The sequence below is a fragment of the Pseudopipra pipra genome, chromosome 9 (assembly GCF_036250125.1).
Source record: "Pseudopipra pipra isolate bDixPip1 chromosome 9, bDixPip1.hap1, whole genome shotgun sequence".
In the NCBI taxonomy this organism is placed as follows: domain Eukaryota; kingdom Metazoa; phylum Chordata; class Aves; order Passeriformes; family Pipridae; genus Pseudopipra; species Pseudopipra pipra.
The window spans coordinates 28433655-28454788 of NC_087557.1; the positions used below are offsets into that span (position 1 = coordinate 28433655).

The 21134-nt window shown below is 56.7% G+C and overlaps 2 protein-coding genes across 9 annotated transcripts in view; one reads left to right on the top strand and one right to left on the bottom strand.

Annotated features, from left to right (window-relative positions):
- The first annotated feature begins 9026 nt into the window (after positions 1–9026).
- HYI (hydroxypyruvate isomerase (putative)) lies at positions 9027–11801 on the top strand. Its single transcript, XM_064665496.1, has 8 exons — positions 9027–9237; positions 9306–9417; positions 10355–10469; positions 10584–10662; positions 10842–10891; positions 11073–11142; positions 11336–11470; positions 11671–11801. The coding sequence occupies exons 1-8, from the start codon at positions 9042–9044 to the stop codon at positions 11757–11759; spliced, it is 846 nt and encodes a 281-aa protein (XP_064521566.1). The 5' UTR covers positions 9027–9041; the 3' UTR covers positions 11760–11801.
- A 583-nt stretch (positions 11802–12384) lies between these two features.
- Positions 12385–21134, bottom strand: part of SZT2 (SZT2 subunit of KICSTOR complex) — a 52921-nt gene continuing 44171 nt past the window's right edge. For 5 of the 8 annotated variants that reach the window (XM_064665477.1, XM_064665474.1, XM_064665475.1 and 2 more), the window contains 11 exons: positions 20837–21042; positions 20622–20715; positions 19177–19257; positions 18700–18774; positions 17386–17599; positions 16933–17116; positions 16594–16716; positions 15828–16329; positions 15402–15518; positions 15234–15302; positions 12385–13065 (listed from right to left, as the gene is read on the bottom strand). In XM_064665477.1, the coding sequence (XP_064521547.1) occupies positions 12922–13065; positions 15234–15302; positions 15402–15518; positions 15828–16329; positions 16594–16716; positions 16933–17116; positions 17386–17599; positions 18700–18774; positions 19177–19257; positions 20622–20715; positions 20837–21042 (1809 nt within the window). In that variant the 3' untranslated portion in view covers positions 12385–12921. Of the gene's footprint in view, positions 13066–15233; positions 15303–15401; positions 15519–15827; positions 16386–16593; positions 16717–16932; positions 17117–17385; positions 17600–18699; positions 18775–19176; positions 19258–20621; positions 20716–20836; positions 21043–21134 lie in introns of those variants that run through there. The other 3 variants (XM_064665481.1, XM_064665473.1, XM_064665478.1) reach the window with 2 other exon arrangements.

Below are 21134 nucleotides of genomic sequence, written 5' to 3' on the forward strand. Positions count from 1 at the left end.
ACGGGGCTGTGGGTGCTCAGCAGGTCCCAACGGGGAGAGGAGCTGGGATGCCAGGGCTGGGGGCTGCAGCTGCTCCCCAGCCCCTTCTTCCAGGGCTCCAGTGCAGAGGGATGACCCTGCCGGGATGAACAGCCATTATGTCTCATCGCCTTGGAAACCAAGCAGCAGCTCTGAGGAGCCTCTCCACCTCCTCCTTCTCCTCCTCTTTGTAGGTGAGCCCCATGAGAAGAGACCAGAGAGATTTGGGGATTTGGGACTGGGGACAAGCCCAAGCTGTGCTGCTGAGTGCAGGCATGGCAGCTGCCTGTCCCCACCAGGCACACTGCTACCTGCTGCCTTGCTCGGTTTCTCCTCCCTGTGCATGAGGAGTCCCCCAGTAAGGTGCATGGTGCTAAAATTAGTGTGAGCAGTGGAGGAGTCTCACTCTGTCCCCACACTGGAGGCACATGATGTGTATTCCAGCCAGTCCCTGCCACCGTGAAAAACAGGCTCATGGTGGTGGGCAGAGAAAAGCCCCTCCAGCTCCAGAGCAGGACCATCAGGCTCACTGGGTTGTGGAGATGGGGTTTCTGGGGCTGTGGAAGCAGGTGCTGGGGTTCATGGGGGGCTGGCAGTACCCTTACTGCCCCACTCTTTGCCACATTCCCTGGGGTGGCAGCCTGGGCTCCCCCTGCACCAGTGGGACAGGAGCCTCAAGGCTGGCAGCAGGGGGCTGGGGGTGGCAGGATGAGAGCTATTGGGACAGAGGGATCCAAGGCAAGAGGGTCTCCCCAGACTGCCAGCACACCTCTCCTCTGTGACAAGCAAAGCCCCTGCACGGATCACGGCCACTGGCCAGCAGCCTTGACCCGGGGTGAGCAGGGACCCCTCTTCTGCTCTCCGGGGGTGAGCGCTGGGGTGGGGTGCTTGCCCGGGCAGGGATGGCAGGACGAGGCTGGGAGCCGCTGGGGCAGGTGTGGGCTGCTCTGCCTCGAGGAAGGTGCTTTTTCCAGGTGCAAGCACAGCTGGGACCGGCTCGGCACTGCCCCTGAGCAGCGGCTGCCGCCGGCCGGGCCGGGCTGCCCTGGGGTGAGAGGGGCGGTCGGGCTGTGCCCTCATGGTGGCCTTTCCCCGGGTGACATCCGAGTGCTGTGGGGAGCAGGAGCACAGCCTGCTGGCTGCCGGCTGCACGGCCTGGCCCCTGACTGCTGCCTGCCTTCCGGCGGGAGCGGGACCCACGCAGGGCATCGCTGTAGTTCCAAACACAGCATCCTCGTGGTCCCACGCAGGGCATCCCTATAGTTCCAAACACAGCATCCTCGTGGTCCCACGCAGGGGATCCCTATAGTTCCAGACACAGCATCCCCGTGGCCCCACGCAGGGGATCCCCACAACCCAACCTGCCTGCCACATCCCTGCCAGAGCACCGGTGCTCCCAGCCCCAGCAGAAGCCCAGAGCATCCCCAGCAGTGGGGCACGCCGAACCTCCCACTCGATGGTGGGTGAAGGGCTGGGGGTCCAGCTGGCTCAGAGGACAGGATCCTCTTGCAGCAAGGGTGACAATGGCTCTGTTCTGAGAGTGCAGCAGGAGCGGTGACACACAGCTGGGGCTTGCTAACAGCGGCGGCAGAGTGTGCCGGCAAGGGGCCACCATCGCCTCAGCTGGGAGGGAGCAGGGTCAAGGCAGGTCTCTGCCTCCCGCTGCCATTTGCCTCATTGCCCTCCAGCCCTGCAGGACTGCGTTGCCTGGTAACCCTCCTCCTCCTCCTTCTACTCTTCCTCCTCCTTCTTTTCCTCCTCCTGCCTGCAGCCCAGTGTGAATGTCTTATAAGGCTAAACAGGACTGGGGGTGGGGGGACAGTGTTGTTGGGGAGCCCTTCAGCCCCAGTTCTGGTGCAGGCTTACCTGGCACAGCAGTTAGGGGTCACAATGCAGTGCAGAGTCTCCCCCAGAGCATTTGTGGGTGGGTAAAAGAGGCCCATACAGGACCCATGGTGGCTGACGTGTCCCTACTGCACGTGCCCCATACACACACTTCTGCTGAGCCCACAGGAGCAAGCAGAGCCCTTTCAGCTGGGTTTTCCCTTCCTGCCTGAAACGTCCTGGAGCAGCTCCACACCCCAAAGCTCCTGGGGCCTGGTCTGAGACTTGATATTCTGCCCGCTCCCCTACACACATTGGCAATTAGATCATAATTGTAATATTTGCATATTCATAACAGCTGAAATTAATCGCATTTGCATAACGGTAATGAAAGGGACTTCATTAATTACTGCTTTTTTCTGGGGATTTTGCATGTAAGTGGATTCCATTAGGCAGGTTGAGCTGTGGTGGGTGCAGTGGTGGGACGGGAGCCGAGTTACCGGACTGGGATGGAGCTGTGAGGAACGATGGCATCACTGCCACCTTGCCTGCTCCAATCCACTGTGCTGGGCTCAGCCATGGTGTGGGAGCTTGGGCAGTGGCTTCCTACCCATGCCAAGACCCAGTGGCTTCCCCCTGTCCTGCTGACCTCACACTTGCCCCAGGCACCCCCCTACAGACAAAGTGTATGGAGAGAGCTGGGCTGTCTGTTCATGGTAGACAGGAGACCCTCATCCTGCTCCAGGGTGATGCCCAGGGAGAGCTGGGCAGTGGGGCCAGCCAGTGTGAGCAGATGGCTCCCACTGCATCACCTGCCACTGCAGGGCCCTTCCCAAGGGATGCACCATCTTGGAGCCCCACAGCACAGCCCCAGCCTGCCCTGCACTTGGCCAGCACGGCTCCCTGCTGGCCGGGATGGAGGGGTAGGCAGAGGACCACGCAGGGGGAACAGGGATTTGCCGGCACAGCCATGCCAGAGCCAGGCAGGAGAGATACCCTGGCCCAGGGAGCTGTGGTGACCACAGGCAGTGGCCCCCAGGTGATTCCACAGCATGAGCCCACTCAGGGCTGCCAGTGACCTGGCACTTTCCTGTCAACCTTGTCCCCTCACTCTACCTGTTCTCCTGGCAGTTCGTGGTGCCTGGGAGGCTCTGCTGGCACTGTCCCTAGGGCTGCTGGGAGCAGTGAGTGTGAGTTGGCAGTCGGCAAATGCAGGTGAGAAAAGTCTCAGTGAAGCTCTTGGTGGCTGGCAGAGACAGGATATACTGATTGGAGCAATCAGAGGGACAACAAACACCGACCAACAGCCTGGTCTGAGAGCAGGAGAAAGACAAAGAAGCTGCAGCATCCCTCTGTCTGTCCCCGGAGGCTGAACACCTTCTTCTGCTTCCCAGCCCACCTGTGTGCATGGCCAGTTCAGCCCCTGCCAATAGCAGCTGAAATAATAAACATGCACCAGGTTTGGGTGAAGCAGCTCCGGATTGGTGCCGGGAGGTGGCAGTTTCAGTTTGGCCCTGGCCATGCGCTGCATGTGGACAGCCCGGCTCGGCTCCGGGAGGATGCTCCAGCCACGGGGCAACTTCTGCTCTGCTCCGGCCGGGGAAAGGCTTTCCCGAGAGATGGAGCTCGTTGCCTCCTTATTGATGACTCTTTCCCCTCTTGCACGGCTGGGGAAGAGACCTGCGGAATAAATCAGTGCAAGAGACAGATTATGGCAGCTAAAGACTCCAAATGAGATGATAATTGCCGTGGTAATGACAGCGAAGACCTGATGCTGCCGATAAGGAAACATCTCTTACGCTCTTGGCTGGTGCCCGGCCAGGGGTTTGGCACAGGCGCATGGCAAGGGCTGTCCCCAAGGATACCAGGGCCAGCATCGCTGCCCTCCCTATGCCCAGGGGTGGGTGTCTGCGGCAGGGGTGGCCGGTGCTGGTCCCCGCAGCGGCAGCGGTGGGTGTGCTGGGGGCCAGGCGAGGGGCCCGAGGCGGGCAGCCCTGGTGGGGCCGTTTGTCTGGTTCTCCCGCCGGCTGCATGTCAGCTCTAATTAGGCAAACTTCTGTATTCATTGCGAGCCCAGCCAGTGGAGAATTCCACAATTGAATTTTAATGCCCTAAAAACACATTACAATCAGCCTGATTAATTAAGAGATGGCTTAACACGGTGACCGGGCTGCAGTGGACCATGCTGGGGAGGGGGGCCACATGGGCCGGCTCCTGCACCCCACGGCATGGGGCACAGGGTTGGAGTGTGCCAGGGCTGGCAGAGCTGGGTCTGGTCACTGAGCCCCGTGGGGCTGTGGGAGGGGGTGGGAGCCACGGACTGGCTGTGCCCTGGAGATGCAGGGCTGCATGGGATCCCTGCACCTCCAGGAAGGGGACAGCTGAACCCAGCCCGGCTCAGCCAGATGGGCAGCAGTGGGAGCATCCCCTTCCCTCCCTGAGCCCTGCTGTCCCCCAACAGGTTGGCTACTGGGGCCCTGCCAAGTGCCTGTTCCCTGTGTCCCCACCGTGTCCCCACCATGTCCCCACTCTGGGCATGGGGACTGACAGGCCATTGCCATGAGCAGGGCACTCTCGGGTGAAACGTGCTTACTTTTGCTTGTGAGTGAACCACGAGCTGGGAGGCTCCTATTAATAACTAATAACTATTATTAACTAATAACTAATACATACTATTAATAACTAATGATGAGCTGGGAGGTTCCAGTTAATTTGTCTCTGCAGTGATTCCCTTGGGTGCTGGTGATGCTGGCTAATGGGCTACCACTTCCCTCAAGGCAGCTCTGCTCCTGCTCCCCAAGCCACCACTTGCTATCACTGTGCCCAGCCCAGGCTGTGTCCCTAGACATGTCACTGCTTGGGGCGGCCTCACCAGCCCACCCAGACACTGTGGGGTGAAGCATCCCCAGGGGAACCCTTCCCCTGCATCCCACCCTGGGTGCTGGGTGGTGGGAGTGATCCCTGCAGACCCTTGCTGGGTTGAATTCCACAGGGTGCCCCTGGTCAGGGAGACAATTTCGCCAAAGCCCATCCTGCTGCAGTGTAATGAATGGAAAAGGGAGGAATCCATAAGCATGGTGTAAAGGAGAGGGTGTAACCAGCAGGACATAAATCACAAAGAAAGTGATAAAGGGAGCCTCTCGACAGGACGGGCTGGCAGCAGAGGGAGGGATGGTGACAGCATCATGAGGCCAAAAGAAATTCTGGCATAGCAATAAATCCTGGAGCGGCTGGAGCCGCTCGGGCACTAATGATCAGGCAAAAACACCAGCCACGTTTAACAAATATTTCTGCTCTGTATTTGGAGAGAAGCAGGACGACAAGCTTGAATTGTACAAGAGTGATGAAACCATCTATTAATTACTGCCGGGAATGTTAAACAACATCTGCCAGCTCAGCGGGCCCAGGCACCGCCCGCCCTGGCCTCCTCCAAGAACTGGAGGAGAATTTGGCCTCCTCATTAATTTCCTGTGAAATCTTGGAATAACAAGAAAATCCTGGCCGGCCGATGGAGGGCCCACCCGTGCTGGGAGCGGCAGGGACACAGGGGTGCTCACTCCTCATTTTGACTCTGCTGGGATTTATATCACATTCCCACGCAGTTAGATTCTCCCTGGTGAAGAACAGCCATAAATTGGCAAAGGTTGAGCATTTGTTTTCCATAACATGGTGTATAGATTTTCTTTTACACAAGTGTTTTCGGAGGCTGTAAGAAAGCGAGGTCTGAGAGGGGCAACAAGCTCCTGAAGGCATCTCTCATCATAGCTTTGGGAGGGACTGCCATCTTCCCCTGCATCTCCCATGTGCTGTGCAGTGCCTGGAACCAGAAAAATGGAGAGGATGGAGGGACAGAATGGAGAGAGGGTTAGGGGGATGAAGGGGATGAGATATGGAGGGGATGGAGGGACAGAGAGGAAGGAGTGGAGAGGAAAGAAGAAATAGAAGAAGACAAACATGAAGAAGAGAAGGAGGAGGAACAAGAGGAGGGAGAGGAGGAGAAAGGGAGTCCCATCAGGAGAGGAGAACCCTACAGCACCAGGGCAAGCCCCAGCTGTGGCACAGCCCTGCTGCACCCCATTATTATCAGTCCAGGCAGCTCGTTCATTTTAGGAGGTGTAAGTCACCTCCTCCATTGAGGCGCCTGAGCAGCAAAGGTGGCTGCGAAGGGCACAGCAGACTTCGACAGCAGCAAAACAGGTGGCTCAGCAGCAGAAAGACACTAATTAACAAATTAACTCTGCACAGTATGCACGGACCATGGTAAGTGGAGAAGGACCTGACAGAGTGACGATCCCACCAAGAAGTCCCCAGATGGCACCAGGGCTGGTGCCTCCCTTTTGTGCCAGGCTCTTGAGCCAAACCCTTGCTGGTGCCCAGGGCCATGGAAACAGGGAGGTCCAAGAAATTCAGGTTGGATTCTGGGCAAGGAGAGCTGGGATACAGGTGCAGCTGGCCAGGACACATCACTCAGCAAAGCCTGCCCCAACACGGGGGAGTTGGGAGGGACCCCCAGCAGGGGCCAGGGGTGACAGGGCTGGGGGCATGGCCATTGAGGGGACACACTGGCTGTGGGGACGCAGGTGGGGAGGCACGGCTGGGTTGGTGCTGGATCCTGCTGGAGAGGCTTTTCATCTCTTGGTCCCTAAGCATCCCGAGGGGATGGGTTTAAGGAAGACTGTCTTTGGTGAAAAATCAAGAGATTTAATACAAGCAGCTGCCTCTGCAAGATGCTGGGTCACATGTGGATTATTTTTCCCAGCCTTCTTCTACACAAAAAGAGGCTAGAATTTACTCCCTATAAAAGCCCAAACCCAAACCAGGTTGCAAAATATTGGAGTGCTTTAAGACCAGAATAAAGCTTGGGAGGAAGGGATGCCTGGAGTGCTCCCTCCCAGCCCCAGCCCTGGATTACCTCGCACAGCCACAGGGTGCAGAGGGATGGGACAGGTTTGGAGGTGCCCAGGAGGGACAGGGGTAACAAGTGTCAGTAGGACGGTGCCACACAGCCACCCCAGCCCCTGGCTCCTCCTTCCTCATGGCCCCCCGAGGTTCCAGCTGAGCCACTGGGGAGCCTGGGACAGGTAGTTAAAATACAGAAATGTCAACTTAAATTAAAACATGTTTCATAAAGGAGAGAGATAAAACCTTCCCTGCAGCACGATGTGCTGAGGGATTTATGGTACAGGGAGGACTGGTGCCCCCACTTCAGTGGGCTCTGGGTGGGGGGCTGGCTCAGCTGCTGCTGTTGGCACTGTGTGGCACCCAAGGCACCGTGCTGGGCTGCTGGAGCACCCGCCACCTCCCCACCCTGGCCATCACAGAGGCCAGAGCTGGGTCTGCAACGAAATGTCAGCTCGATAATAAAATGTGCAGGAGCTACGTTTTCTTTGGGCCAATAAAACTCCTGCAGCAGTGGGGATGCTTGGTACTGAGCTGCCCTCCCACACCAGCTCGGCCCCCTCCTCATCTCTCTGGGGGACATGGGTGCCCGTCTGACCTCACGCTCATTGTACCATATCCCCAAACAGCGGGTGCCGGGCACAGGCCCCGGAGCTCCAAGTGCCACAGCGGGGAGTAAATCCACTGTGTCCTGTCAAGGTAAAGTGACAAAACACCATCCTGCAATGCAGGAACCACAGTTATAACAAGAGAAAATCAATGCAATATAATACCAGGGATATAAAGACGCCATTAATGCTTGAGCACAGGGCCCAGCAGCTTCACCTGCCATCAGCAGGGCAGGTTTGCGTGAGGACTCCCCACGTTCCCATCTGGCTGCTGGGGTCACCCACATGCTGGGGCTCAGCCCTGTGTTTATTCACTGACCCCCCCCAGCAAAGCTTTCCTGCTCCACCCACCGAATCCTGGGCTTTGACTCTGCCAGGTGCCTGGGCTGTGCTGGAGATGTGGCCAGGACTGCCAGGGCCGGAGTGGTGCGTGGCCTCAGCAAGCACCTTTCCGAGGTGCAAGGACCCAGTGAAGCTGCAGCCCCAGGCCAGGCAGGTGTCACTCCTCTTTCTGGGGCTCCCCATGCCTGCACAGCTCTGCCACCCACCCACCTGCACTCAGGCACCTCCTGGGAACGACAACCCCCATGCACCACAGAGGGAACCTGCAGGACACCTATAAGGTGCAGTGCTCCCCTGGCATGGTGGTTGCAGGCAGGAGAAGTCTGCGTCCTGGGGACATGCACTGGGGACACGTTAGGAACATGGATACCACTCCCTACGATGGACAGTTTGGATTATTACTCAGAAGTTGAGCCAAGCCTTTTCTAATTGATTAATCAATAGCTTTAATTGAGTTGAGACTGTAGTGGGTAACTTCATCACTGCTTTCCTCTTGGCTGGCACTGCCCTGACCTCCCACCAAAAACCTGTTGCTGTGGCTGGCCTCTGCCCAGCCGCGCTCTCCCAAAGAGAGCACTCCAAACACTGCGAATTCCTGGGGCTTGCAGTTGGCTGGGGCTGCAGAGGGCTTCTGCAGCAGTCACAGAGGAGCCGGACCATGCAGAGCAGGCAGGATAGAGTCCCCACGAGCAGAGTGAGTCCAAGGGGCTGCAAAATGTCCACGGCTCACGGTGCCCGTTCTGCCAGCCACGGCACAGCCCCTGGGCATGGGCCGGACCCGGCACACACCCCACCCGTGCCGCCTGCGAATGCGCCGGGAGGCACACGGAGCACCGGGATGGGGAGTGGGAACACGGGGATGAGTACAGACTCCCGCACGCCGGAGCCACAGCTCTGCAGGAGTGGAGATGAACGTTTTATGGTAAAATATGCAGAACATGGGACAAAGGAGAGAGCGTTTCTTGCATAATGAGACACTGTCAGAGACAAGCTCCCCAGGAAACCAATTAACAGGGCGCTCTGCGTGTGTCGGGCCAACACTTGGCAAAAACACCTCTCCCGGAGGGGGCGCGGGCCGCGCTGTGCCCCCCGCACGCCCCCGTCCCGCAGCCCCTCCGGCGAGGGCGGGACCCCACGCGTGTCACAGGCAGCGCGGGGCCGCTCACCCGCGGGCACGGGCCGGAGGGCAGGGCGCTGGGGCCGAGAGCTGCAGGGCAGCGGCTGAGCCCCGCCCTGCCCCGCTGACGGGGCCGCTCCCCGCAGCGCCGCGGCCGGGCCGGGGCTGCCCGGGCGGGAGGCGGGAGCACCGCCCCGGCCCGCCCGCCGCCCGCCGCCCGCCCCCGGCCCGCCATGGCGCTGCGCTTCTCCGCCAACCTCTCCTGGCTGTTCCCGGAGCTCCCGGCGCTGCCGGCGCGGCTGGAAGCGGCGGCGGCCGCCGGGTTCAGGGCGGTGGAGGCGGCGTGGCCGGCGGGCTGCCCGGCCCAGGCGCTGCGGGCGGCGGCGGAGCGGGCGGGGGTGCGGATCGCCCTCCTCAACATGCCCCCCGGTACGGCCGCGTTCCCCGGGTGCGCGGGGCGGCGAAGACCCTCCGCTGACCCCGCCGTTCTCTCCCAGGGGACCCGGAGGCGGGCGAGCTGGGGCTGGCGGCCGTGCCCGGGCGGGAGGCCGCGTTCCGGGAGGGCCTGGCGGCGGCCGTGCAGTACGCCAAGGCGGTGGGCTGCCACAGGTAGGTGCTGGCCGGGACCCCGCTCCGGCCGCCGGGGGGTTCCTGTGCCGCCCTCCTGCTCCAGCTCTTCGCCCGAGCGGGGCTCGCCCTTTGCCCCGCGGCGCCTCCAGCCGCCGGGTCACGGAGCCTCGCCCGGGCAGCGTCTCCTGCTTAGCTGCATCGGGCGGGAGCCGGCGCGGTGCAGACCCCTGTGTGCGGGGCCGCGGCCTCAGTGTCCTCTCCTGGAGCTGCCAGGCACTCGTCTGACCCTTCCCTTCCCCACCTCCGCACAACAGTCCCCAGGATAATCCTCCCTTTTTCCTCCCCACTTACACCAGTCGTTGCCCCAGGACATCACAACAGTTGCTTTATTGAGGCCACGGTGCCTGGAGGCAGCAGAGACACCGTAAGAGATGCAATTAGCCTGGCACACTTCCCTTCAGAAAACCAACGGGGCCCTTTTACCGCATTTACTTTGCATCATTCTTTCCTGTTGAAACTCAGTCCAAAGCCCTGTGGATGGCAAGGACCGGGCAGGCCAGAGGCTGCCCAGGCCCCTGCTTGTACAGGCAGAGTGAAAAGGGTTTTGTTTCCACTCTTCACCTTCCCCCAGCAGTGGCTGAAGAGCCTTGCTCTTGCCTGGCCCTTGAGCTCTTCAGGGCAGGGCAGTCCAGTGTGGGCCGCTGTCCCCTCCCTGCTCACAGCCAGCAAGCAGTGAGACCACGTGTGCAGCCTGCCCCTGGCAGAGGCAGCATGCCAGCTGCCCCTTGTGCTGGCCTTGGGGCAGCACTAGGAGCAAAACCAACCAACCTCAGGGTGAAAGAGCTGGAGGCAGCTGGTGAAAGAGGGAAGAATCAAGGTCTGAGATTTGTCAGGCAAAAGGTTCAAAGTACATCCCTCGGTGTACTGAGGCAGAACAGCATATATTGCTGCCAGTGGCTGATCTCTGTGTCTCTAGGATCCATGTGATGGCTGGGCGGGTTCCCCTGGGTGCAGACCGGGCTGCAGTGGCAGGTGAGATGGAAACCACCTTCATTGAGAATCTCAGATATGCTGCTGACCTCCTGGCCCAGGTAAGTGGGGAATGTGTCCTGCTCTGTGGGTGCAGCTCTCAGGGTACCCAGGAACAGCCCAGCAGCCTGGCATAGGGAAGTTGTGCTCCATAGGGTGACATTACTGTGTTACAGGAAAACATGATTGGACTGGTGGAGCCTATTAACAACCGCATCACTGACCCTCGTTACTACCTGAACACCCCGCACCAAGGTAAGGCAGACATCTAGAGACTCCTTCAGAGGAAGAGAAGGATCCCCAAAGTCTGAAAGGCAGGAGGTTGCCTTACCAGCCCAGAGATGCTGAGGGAGCTCGGTTGATGAAGGGGAGTCTCAGGGCTTTGTGAAGTTTCCACCCTGGGGGCAATGGTCTCTCATTTCTTGCACCCTTAGCTGCTGCCATCCTGGAGAAGGTGGGACGGCCCAACCTGAAGCTGCAGCTGGTGAGTCAGCACTGAAGATCTCCATGGTCCACCCTCCACCAGGGAATTTTGCACAGGCCCACAGAGGAGTTCTAGGGGCTTGCTATCCTCTCCTGAGGACATGGAGAGAGAGAGAGACGGGGCCTGTAGCACAGCTCACTGGTGAACAGCTGCATCCTCCATCTTCCTCTCTCCCTCCCAGGACCTCTTTCACTGCCAGATCATGGATGGCAATTTGTCACGCAACCTAGACACATACTTCCCACTCATTGGTAATGCCCTGCACCCAGATCAGCTCCTCTGTGGCCATGGGGCAGGAGTGGCTTTGAGATGGAGCTCTCCTGCCCCAGGCTCTGCTGTGGCTGGCTGGGGGTATGGGGCGGCTCTTGGGTCACCTTGTCTCATGCCCAAAGAAGGCTCCAGGCAGGGCTGCCTTGGGCACGGCCTCTCCCATTCCCTCTCCAGGTCATATCCAGATCGCACAGGTGCCAGGGCGGCACGAGCCTGACAGCCCTGGGGAGTTGAACTTCCCCTACATTTTCGAGCTCCTGGAGTCCCTTGGCTACACTGGCTATGTGGGGTGCGAGTATGCTCCCAAAGGTGAGTGGGCCTGCAGGTCTGAGCCCCAGGTCAGGGCCAAGCACGGACCAGCTGGCTGGGTACTGTACAAAGACAGGCAGGTCCTGGGGGGTGGCAGGTAGTGGGTGTCAGAGTCCCTACCTGGGAATGAGATCTCTGTCCTGAATAGAAGCTGCTCCAGCTTCTCCAGCTGCAGCAGGAAACCTTGTCTGTCACTGCAGGAGACACCCTGGAAGGTCTGGGCTGGCTGCGCTCCTACTGGGAGAGCCGAGGGCTGCAGCATGGTGGGACCAGCAAGGCAGCTGAGTAAAACTAGAAAACCATGGGAATAAAAGACAAAGCAATGGCTTAACAGAGGAACACGTGTCTTTTCTAGGACTGAGGTGGGATGATTCCTAGAGTGGCTTTAGGAGCATCTTTGTCATATTTCCCTTCCCCAGGCCGTACTGGGTCAGCCCAAGCAGTTGGACCCCCATCTACACCAGTGCCATCTGTAGCATGTCATATTTAGGGATGGCTCAGGCACCGCTGTAGGTGACTTCAGGTACACAGAGAACCTTTGCTTCCAGGCTGCAGGGGTGTCCAGGGAGAGGTTTCCAGTCTCCCCCACTAAGGGGAGCATTCAGTCCTTGGGAAGGGTGTGAGCTTTCTCAGTCCAGCTCCAACTGGTGCCTGGAGTTGTGGGAATAATGCTCTGGGCTTCCAGGCACTGCAGTTCTCAAGGCTGTTGCCAGTGCCCAGCACTGACTGCAGCAGGGGAGGAAGTGAAGCAAGCAGCACCCTCCCAGGCTGCCTGAACCCAGGTAACAGGCTGGGGGCTGACTGCCCTGCTGCTCCTGCTCTGGAGCAAGTAAGAAACTCCGGTGCAAACCCAGCCAGGGCTGCTCTGCATCCCCTATGGGAGGCGTTCCACATCCTAGCCTAGAGCAACTGAGCAGGGATCTGGTTCAGTTTATTTCACAGATACACCAATGGCTTAAATGTACACCTCCATAAAACCTTTGTATGGTCCAGTTCACCTTTCCTGTCCCATCCAGTGCTCTCCCGAGGAAGACAAAGGGCCAGAAGCAGTCAGCCTCACTGCCTGGAGCCCTGAAGTCCAGGAGTCTCCTCACAAAGCCCAGAGTGCTGTGTGTGCTCCTCCGTGCCTCCCCAGAAGGCAGAACTCACCTGCAGATGCCAAAGCCATGTCCCTGAGAGTCGCTCTGCTTCAGCCAAGCCACAGCGGCCAAGCTCCTGCCCTTGTGGTTTGCTTCAAGGTCGTTCAGTATCAAACCCACCAAAAACAGCACGTGAGGGCCACACCAGCCCACCAGGCTCCTCAGTTCAGTAGCCACGTGTGCCACTGGCAGCGCTGCCTGCAGTGCCCAAGCACAGGTCCCCTCACAGACCTGCTCTTCCCCATCGCCACCCGTGGCACAGCCGTGCTGAGGTCTGGCACATGTGTTGCACCAAGGAAATGGGTGCCAGTGCTAGAGCAGGCCCGTCCAGAGGTTGAAGCAGGCAGTGTTGATAACTGACTCCAGGTGGTGATATGTTGACACAAGCTGTGGCAGAGGACTCTCACTGTTCTGGGGTTGCACTGGGAACGGCTCCCGGAAAACCACGGTGAGGCTCTGCCGAGAGGGAGGAAAGGGTCAGGGGACAGGATTCAAACAAGCACTGTGCAGTCTCTAGTCCAGGTGTGTGAGCACTTTTTTTTGGGCAGTTTTAGGCAAATACTGGGAGAAGTCCCAAAATGCCAGTGGCACTAATGCCTTCTCCTGTGACAGAGCATGTTTGAGCCTCCTCCCAATTTTTTTGGTGGAAATTAGGTGCAAGCACTTGCCCACTCAGTCCCTGCTCTCATGCATCTGCAGTTATACCAACCCCAGCAGCAGCCTCAGGAGAGGAGGGGAACCCACTGACTCCACATAATAAGGGGCTTTCAGGGAAATTGGAGGGAAATTTCTTCTTCTAAGGCAAAGAGTAGGAGTAGGAGTGCAACTAACGGGGAAGGGGAGGAGATTAAACGTAATAACTGCAATCCTAAAAATAAGTGCTGCCTGCTCCATTCTGATTAGTGACTGCACTGACAAGGCAGGGCAATGGCAGAGGGAAGCAGGGAACAAGGTTCAGAAGGAGAGGTTGCAGGACCTGAACAGAAGAAGCCTGTGAGTGACTCAGTGCACTCAGATCAGCATCACGGAGGCAAGACACAGGGACTGGATGTTCTCCAGAGCTGAAATGCAGCACATCTAGTAGCCAGGGTCCCTAACAAACTGGTAAAGCCATGAGAAGAGCTGGGTAACTACAGAACAGAAAATGCACCACCATCATTTAAGAGGGAAAAGAAAGCGATTTGTGAACCCAGCTCCAACAGTGTGCAAAGCTTCAGAGCAGGCTGGGAGAGAAAGAACCGTGAGGGAAATGCAGCTCAGTGTTACCAAAGTGATGTGCTAACGCTAAATTTCTCTTTGATAAGGTAATATTTCTAGACAAAGGAATCATGGTACATCTTATCTAAGCTTCAGGAAGGATTTGATGTGGTGCCACATGGGAAATTTAGGTAAGCTGAAAAGATAGGAATTAACTGAAATTATAAGGTGAGGATGGCAGTGCTGAAAGGGGAAATAGCAGGCTGGAGAGGTTACAAATGGAGTTCCTCCAGGACAGGCTTTGGGACTCACGTTGCCTCGTACTTTAATGAGTCTGGTACAAAGATGAGGAACGTGCTGATAAAATTTGAGGCACTAATACAAAAGAGGATTGGGATAATGCAAGAAAAAAAAAAAAAAAAGCCTGAGAGAGTTTTGAGAGGCCACAGGAATGGGATCAAGCACAAAATACAGTGTGAGGAACACAAAGGATACATACAAGATGGGAGTCACTAGGAGAGGGGATGGAGGGTCTGAGTGTATCATATCAATGATCACAAGGTGACACTATGACCATTAGGTGGCAGGAGGCACTGAGCAGCCTTCCAGCAGGCACCACCTCTTCTGTCTCCCCTACCTGCTTTTGAGATGGAGCATGATTTATTTACAAAGGGATCAGTTATGCTGCATTCTCTGCAAAAGCCTCACTGTGGACAGAAGCCTCCTGTAGATGCCCTGCTCTCACACGGAGCTGCCTTTCCTGTGACCCATCCTGCACCCTGCCTGGGAGCACAGCTGAAAGAAAAGTATTTTTGCCCTCAAGTCCAGTGAAGGCAAAGGTCCTTGCAGGTTTACTGGGACCCTCACAGTGCAGGTCCCCTTCCCTTCTGCCCAGGTAGGAACAGCCCACAGCACTGGTGACCCCTCCCAGCTAGACCCAGTGTGATCTGGCTTGGACTGAAAACAGAAGGACTCTTAAGCCTGAATAGAGACAGCTGAGAGAATGATCCAAAAGCAGTCCTGTGAAGGAAAAGAGGATCAAGTGCTCCCCGTGTTCTAATACAAGAACAAAAGGGCATCACATGGAAAGAACAGTAGGAGCTTCAAAAACAAGCCAAAGAGTTCACCTAGATTACAACTGCCTTGTGGAGCTGCAAGCCAGGGGAAATCATGGATGCAAGAAATTAACCAAAGGAAAGCTGTGGAGGGCTATTAAATAAATGAAAAGGACACTTCTAGCTCAGGATGGGCCTGAGCTACAGATTTTCAGAATTTTCAGATGTTGGGAAAGTATTTAAGGGAGGTGTTACAAGGTTCTTGACCTGCTCTTGTTCTCATGCACACCTGCCCTTGGCCACTGCTGGATCAGTCTAGACAGATTCTTGGCCTGAGCCAACATAGCTGGTCTTCTGTTCCCATGTACTTACCGTCTTTCCTGAATGAGAATCGAGAAAAACAAGGACGAAGCAGTCCGTGAACTTCTGGTTGAGCACGACCTGTCAGGAGAGTCAGAGCACACGTTAGAAAGGAGACAGAGACCCCAGGACAAGGACACAGGGAGAGGGGCTGCAGGTGGGTGACGGGCTGGGTCCTACCAGATACTGGGTGCCGGTTTCAGCGTTGTGGAAGTGCCGACAGCTCTGGGGAAAGCGGCTCAACAGCACTTTGATGAGGCTCTGGTACCAGGAGACTGTCATGGTGAGGAAGCATTCCTGCGAGCATGGAAAAGAGCTGATTTCAGCCTCCCTCAAGCCATGGCAGCAGCAGACATAATGCTACAGCAGCCTTCACACCCTGAATCAGATGCATCCCTCAAAACCCAACTGAGCCATGCTCACTGACAGCTATTCACTCTCCATGGACAGGTCCATGCAGTCTCCCCCTCCCCCTGCCAACTAGGAGCCTCTACCTTCCCACCAAGCAGGAAGAGACATGTCCTGCAGGTCCTTCACCTGTCACCCCACTTTGTCCCGAGCGGAACAGCAGCTGCTGTGCACTGTGACTCCATCCCTGCTGCTCACCAGCTGGGGGTCGACATCCGCAATGGATTTCCCATGCACGGCATCGAGCAGCTCCTCCAGCTCCACCAGCGAGAGCTTGCCCAGCTTCAGCTTGTCAGATGCCAGAGGCTCCAGAAGGAAGAGGCGCTTCCAGAGATTGTCCCTGCGGCAGTGACACTTGGCCAGCTGCACCATGCTGCTGAGCTGCTTCTGGGCTGAGGCCACCTCAGAGGCCAGCAAGGGGAAGAGCGGCGAGGTGTAGAAGAGCCCTGGCCCCAGTTTGACTTGTGTGCCCCCCGCGTAGAACTCGCTGCTGTCCTCCACGTCCTGCCACAGCTCCCGCTCTGCTGGTGGCTGCTGCCCCAGGCTTGTCTCCGGCTCCGCTGCCTCCCAGGCTGCCCGGCCCACCACAGGCTCCAGCACTTCCCGCTGCAAGCGCGGCAGCTTCTTGAAGCGTCGCATGTCGGCCGTGAGCCGGGGAAAGAGCTCCCGCTGGCTGGTCATGATGACGTAGAAACGCAAACTGAGAGCAAGGAGACACTTGTGACCTGGGGAAGGGCTGCTTCCCTCTCAGCTGCACTGCAAAGGAACCACAGGCCTCTCTGTCCCTGACAGAAAGGGTGCTTCTCTGCCCAGACAAAGACAGACACCACGCCGCCCAGGTCCCCACAGCGATCCTCCCCCAACACCAACAACCCTGCTGGTATTGTCCCAGACAGAACCAGTCCCTCCCAGAGCCCTCCTCCCCAACCAGGAAGCTTTAGTGTCCTGGGCCCCCAGTGCTCACCGGAGCATGCGTCTCTCTGCCTCACTCTGCTCCTCAAATGGTGCTGCACTGTGACACACCAGGAGGGACACATCAAAGTCATCATGATGACGCAGACCTTCAGAGTCCTTGTAGGAGCCCGAGCTGGGAGCAAAAGCACATCAGGATGAAGGGAACCTCACTTTGTTACCCCAGAGCTCTTGGTCACAACAGAACTACTGGGCATGGGGAATTCCACACAGCAGGACTCCTCAGAAGTGCTATGGGAAATATTAAATGCACCCTGGGGCAGTGTCCCCAGGACTGGCAGGTTGCCACCAATCTCCAGCAGCTCCAGGAACCTGCAGCAGACTCACTCACCTGTTCCAAATAGAGACCAGTGCATACTCGTTCTGTTCTGTGCCTGGTGTTCCCTTCTTGCTGTCGCTGCCCGTGGCCGGCCGGGCCATGCGCAGGGGTTTCATGTGGTAGGTGTTGGCATGGTCAGCAATGTAGTTGTACAGCTGGTGTGCAGTGATCATGTTGGTGGGCAGGGCCAACGTGCCTGGGCCAGGGGAGAAACACACTGTTCTCACAGGACACGCTCTGTGCCTCTTACCTGGGCAGAGCAGTGTCCTACAAACTACCCCATGGGACAGAACAACCCACCTCCCACAACAAGGCAGCAAGGACTTCCCCTGGAGCTTGGCCCCTCATGCCACCCCTACCCTGTCATCTCCCTGAATACTCCAAAGGTCAGCTTTATTTGGAAACCTTTTGCCAAGTTATGGGCTGGCAGTCAATCCCAGGTCGATCACAAGTTGAACTACATACCTTGGAAAACGTGGTTACGGCCAAATTTGGGGATATCGGGGTGGTGGGCAATGAAATCCTCCAGGAAGCTGGTGAGATGGTAGCCTTGGCGGAGGGTCATGTGGGAGCCCAGCAGATACTGGTGGACTATACGCAAGTGGAAGTCGTAGCTGAAGGAATGCACGTGCATGAGGTCCCGCACCTTGTCACACTCCTCTGTGAAGAGCATTGAGAGCTGTGGAGGAACAGGGAGTCAAGGCAGGAATGTTACCAGGCACTTCACACCCTCCTGCGAAGCCCTGCTGACCACAAGGCATTGCAGAGCCAGTGCAGCTGCCCCAGCTCAGAGCAGGACGCAGCCCAGAAGCTGAGTGCACAGTGTAAATAGCAGACCTGCAGGAACTCAACTGCCCCACCTGGGGGAACTGTGGGCTGGTCCCAGCACATGGGAAGACTGGCTAGACTCCTGCAGCAAGTCCCACCCCTCCTGCCCACTGCTCCTAGGACCATCCCACAGCAAGACCAGGCAAAATCTTTCGCAAAATCGGCCAGAGAGAGCCTGGATGTTCCCTGCAATACCAGATGCAGCCTGGTAACACTGCCCTGTGCATGTGAGAGCTTTCCAGGAAATGCTCAACAAACCCTCATACAAGGTCCTGGCAGGCTTAAGCTTAGAAGAGACATTCTTGGCATAGATAAGATGCAGCCTTGCTACAAAGCCACCTTGGAAAGGACACTATGGTCATGCATGCCTGCTATCTCAGACAGGCTGGGGCTGGCCAGCCTCAGGCAGCCACCCAGTGCCCCAGGGACAGGCAGGAGACACCCTGACACACCAAAAGAGAAGGGGGCAGGCAGCCCCACAGTGTTGTAGAGCAAGGCACAGAGGTACAAAGAAACAGGGCTCATGATCTCCTTCCTCTGGCAAAGGGCAGCCAGTTATGTTCACAGATCCCTGTTCCCATTTCACTTCTTTCTTGTTCCAAGGGAAGCAGAGAGCTTCTGGTTTTCCATGCACTGACTTTCCCTGGAGCAGTCATCTTTGCCAGAATGGCTCCTATTCCTCCCCAGTCTGCTCCATCTTGTTCCCCAACCTAGGACAAGAGTCATTCTCCTGTCAAACCTCCCACCCCCTTTCACAGCACTCCAGATCTGCTCAAGCAGCAAGCCATGGAGAGCATGAGGCTCTGTCCAGTTCTGCTTTTCCATAAAGAGGGAGCAGAACTCTCCAGAACCTTCTACACCTCAAATGCCCACTCTATTCCAGAGATTACTGCCTCCCCCAAAGTATTTCCTGGCTCTGAGGAGCACCAGCTGTGCTGGCAGAGCCATTACCTGAGAGTTCACAGACTGGCCCATGGGGATCCGTGAGCACTCCAGCGCGTACTGCTTCACACAGAAGTAACAGCCCTGCAGGAGAGAGCACGTGAGCACAGAACAGACCTTGGGATTCTCCAGGGAAGGAGCACAGTCCCCACGCTTCACCCTCTGGGCTGGGTCCCAGACAGTTTTGCCCCATGTTCTGTCTCCCCTCCTGTCTGAACCAAGCCAGACCAGCCAACATGTGGCTGAGCACAGAGCACCCTAACTAGTGCTGAGCCCTTCATTACCCCTCCTCCAGGCAACTTTTACTGCTCTGAGCCCTGCAGAATCATCCTCAGCTGATCTACAGTCCTGCAGGACCACGGAAGAAGCAGGACAAGAAACGAAGAATCGTGTGTCCCTGCTGCATTCCTTGTCACTCCCTTTGTCACCTCTGAAGACTGTCCCTGAACCCCCAGAGATCATACTTTGTTTCTTTTTCTTTCTTACCTGGAAGGCCAACTCCATGAGCACAATCCCACCTGGAAGAGCTCTCTGTAGATGGTAGGTGGCAACAGCAGGGCTTGTGCTCTGTGAAGAGAAGGACAAAACTGAAGAGGTTCTCTGGCATACCAGGGTGCGAGGCTGCCACAAGGCTCTGTGGCAGAGGTGGAAATAGAGGAGCCTCACCAACTGAGCAATCTCACTGGAGAGAGGAGAGCAAACATGCCAGAGCTGACAGTGAAAAGAACCCTAACAAACCTAATAAAACAGCCTTTGAGAGAGCACACCAAGCATATTGCCCCCATCACCTCCTGCTTGCTCAGGACAGGGTGTCTCTATAGTCTCTACAGTTTGAGGACACTGTTAGCCAAGGAATGATGCTGTCCACAGAACCTCACTCCCTGCTGAGGTCTCCCCAGACCATCCCATCTGCCTGACACAGCAGCTATCACAGACATCCAGTCTAGACTCACAGAGTTTAGCTGCCAGCAAGTTCATTCAGTCTTAAGTTGCTCCAGCAGACTGCTCTCTTCTCATTTTAACTGCAAGGTGTTATCCACAGTCCCGCACCAACATCAGCCAAAGGCAGGTGCCAATAAAATATCAAAAAAGATGAGTAAATGCTATGTGCTCCCATCATCCTGGGTGATCAAATGAGGCACAGGTGGTTTCTGCCTTCCTAGAGACTCCAGTGGATTCCTCTTCCAGGTACTTGCCTATCTTGTCTTGTAAGCTCATGTTCACCGAACTCATGTAAGCTCTTGGTGCTCACAAAACCTTTTGATGATGACCATTATCTGCTGCTCAAAGAAACACTCCTTTTAGTTTTGAAACTGGCTCCAAACACTTTTATTTGATTGGTGTGTAGGTGTTGTATTGATTAAGACAGCAAAGTCAATCACTTTCCAGGTTAGCTGAGAATTGGTAGAGCTCTGACCTGTTCCTCCCAAATTGCCACTTCTTTAGACATGAGTCACAGTAGAGCCATTCCAGGCTTTTCTTCTCTAACCTCTTCCACTTCAGTGTTCATCTCACTTTAACTAAAGATCCTTCTGTCTCAAAGTTGCCCTTAACCATAGATGCTGAGGATTCTCTGACAGGTAAACCTTCAGAATCGCACCCAAAGGCAGCTGTCCTGACCCCAGGTCACCCTGTTCCTCTTTCGAGCCCACTCAACTTGAGAGGTGAGAGATTTGCCCTAGTTCCACCAAGACTCAGGAAGGCTCTCTCAGACCTCAGAAGGACACACAGGAGGGCAAGGAGGTCTCATCTGACCCAATATCCTAAAGGTGATGCTGGCCTAGACAGACTTTTTTTTGGCTTTAGTGCTTTCTCTGCCCTCTCATGTCCTTTCTGCATGAAACTGATTCAGAAGTCAACCAGGAGAACCACTCCACTCCACAGCCTGACTTCCATCCTAGTTCCAACCCTTGTAACAAACATACACTCACCTTTGGGCTCCCCTCGGTTTTTGGCTTTGTGTAGGAAAAGGACCCTCTCCCCTCCACACCCATTGCTGCCAGAGCTCGGATCCGGCTCGTGCTACTGGAAATGAGAGCAGAGACAGCCTTGAGCAGGGAGCCAAGATCTCCTGTTGTGTCACACCAGGGCACAGCTCAGTGTGTTGGCTCTTCTCCAACAGCAGAGTTCCCAGCATGTCACTGACCTGCGAGTGGTAGGTGAGGGCGGCCGCACCTGGACCAGAATGAAGCCCATGCTCTGCAGGTACTGGATGTATTGCTGCAAGAAGGCATTGCACATCTCCTGCAGCCAAGGCTCCTCCTTCACCTTGCAGGGCAGCGACTCCGCCGAGTCACAGCTGTGGCTCCGGTCTCTCCCCGAAGCTGTGGAGTCATTGGAGCGGTGGCGCTTCTGGAAGGGAAAATAAGTTCCTAAGGAGACCTGCTGTGACTGGCCCCAAAAGATGACACCAGGTGCCCTGGTTGAGCAGAGGGCAGATCTGT

Bases quoted from the DNA above. Each gene is read 5' to 3' on its own strand.
- HYI (XM_064665496.1), top strand. From the start codon at position 9,042: ATGGCGCTGCGCTTCTCCGCCAACCTCTCCTGGCTGTTCCCGGAGCTC. The intron at 10,470-10,583 runs GTAAGTGGGGAA...ACTGTGTTACAG, and splicing joins CTGCTGACCTCCTGGCCCAG to GAAAACATGATTGGACTGGT. The intron at 11,471-11,670 runs GTGAGTGGGCCT...CTGTCACTGCAG, and splicing joins GTGCGAGTATGCTCCCAAAG to GAGACACCCTGGAAGGTCTG.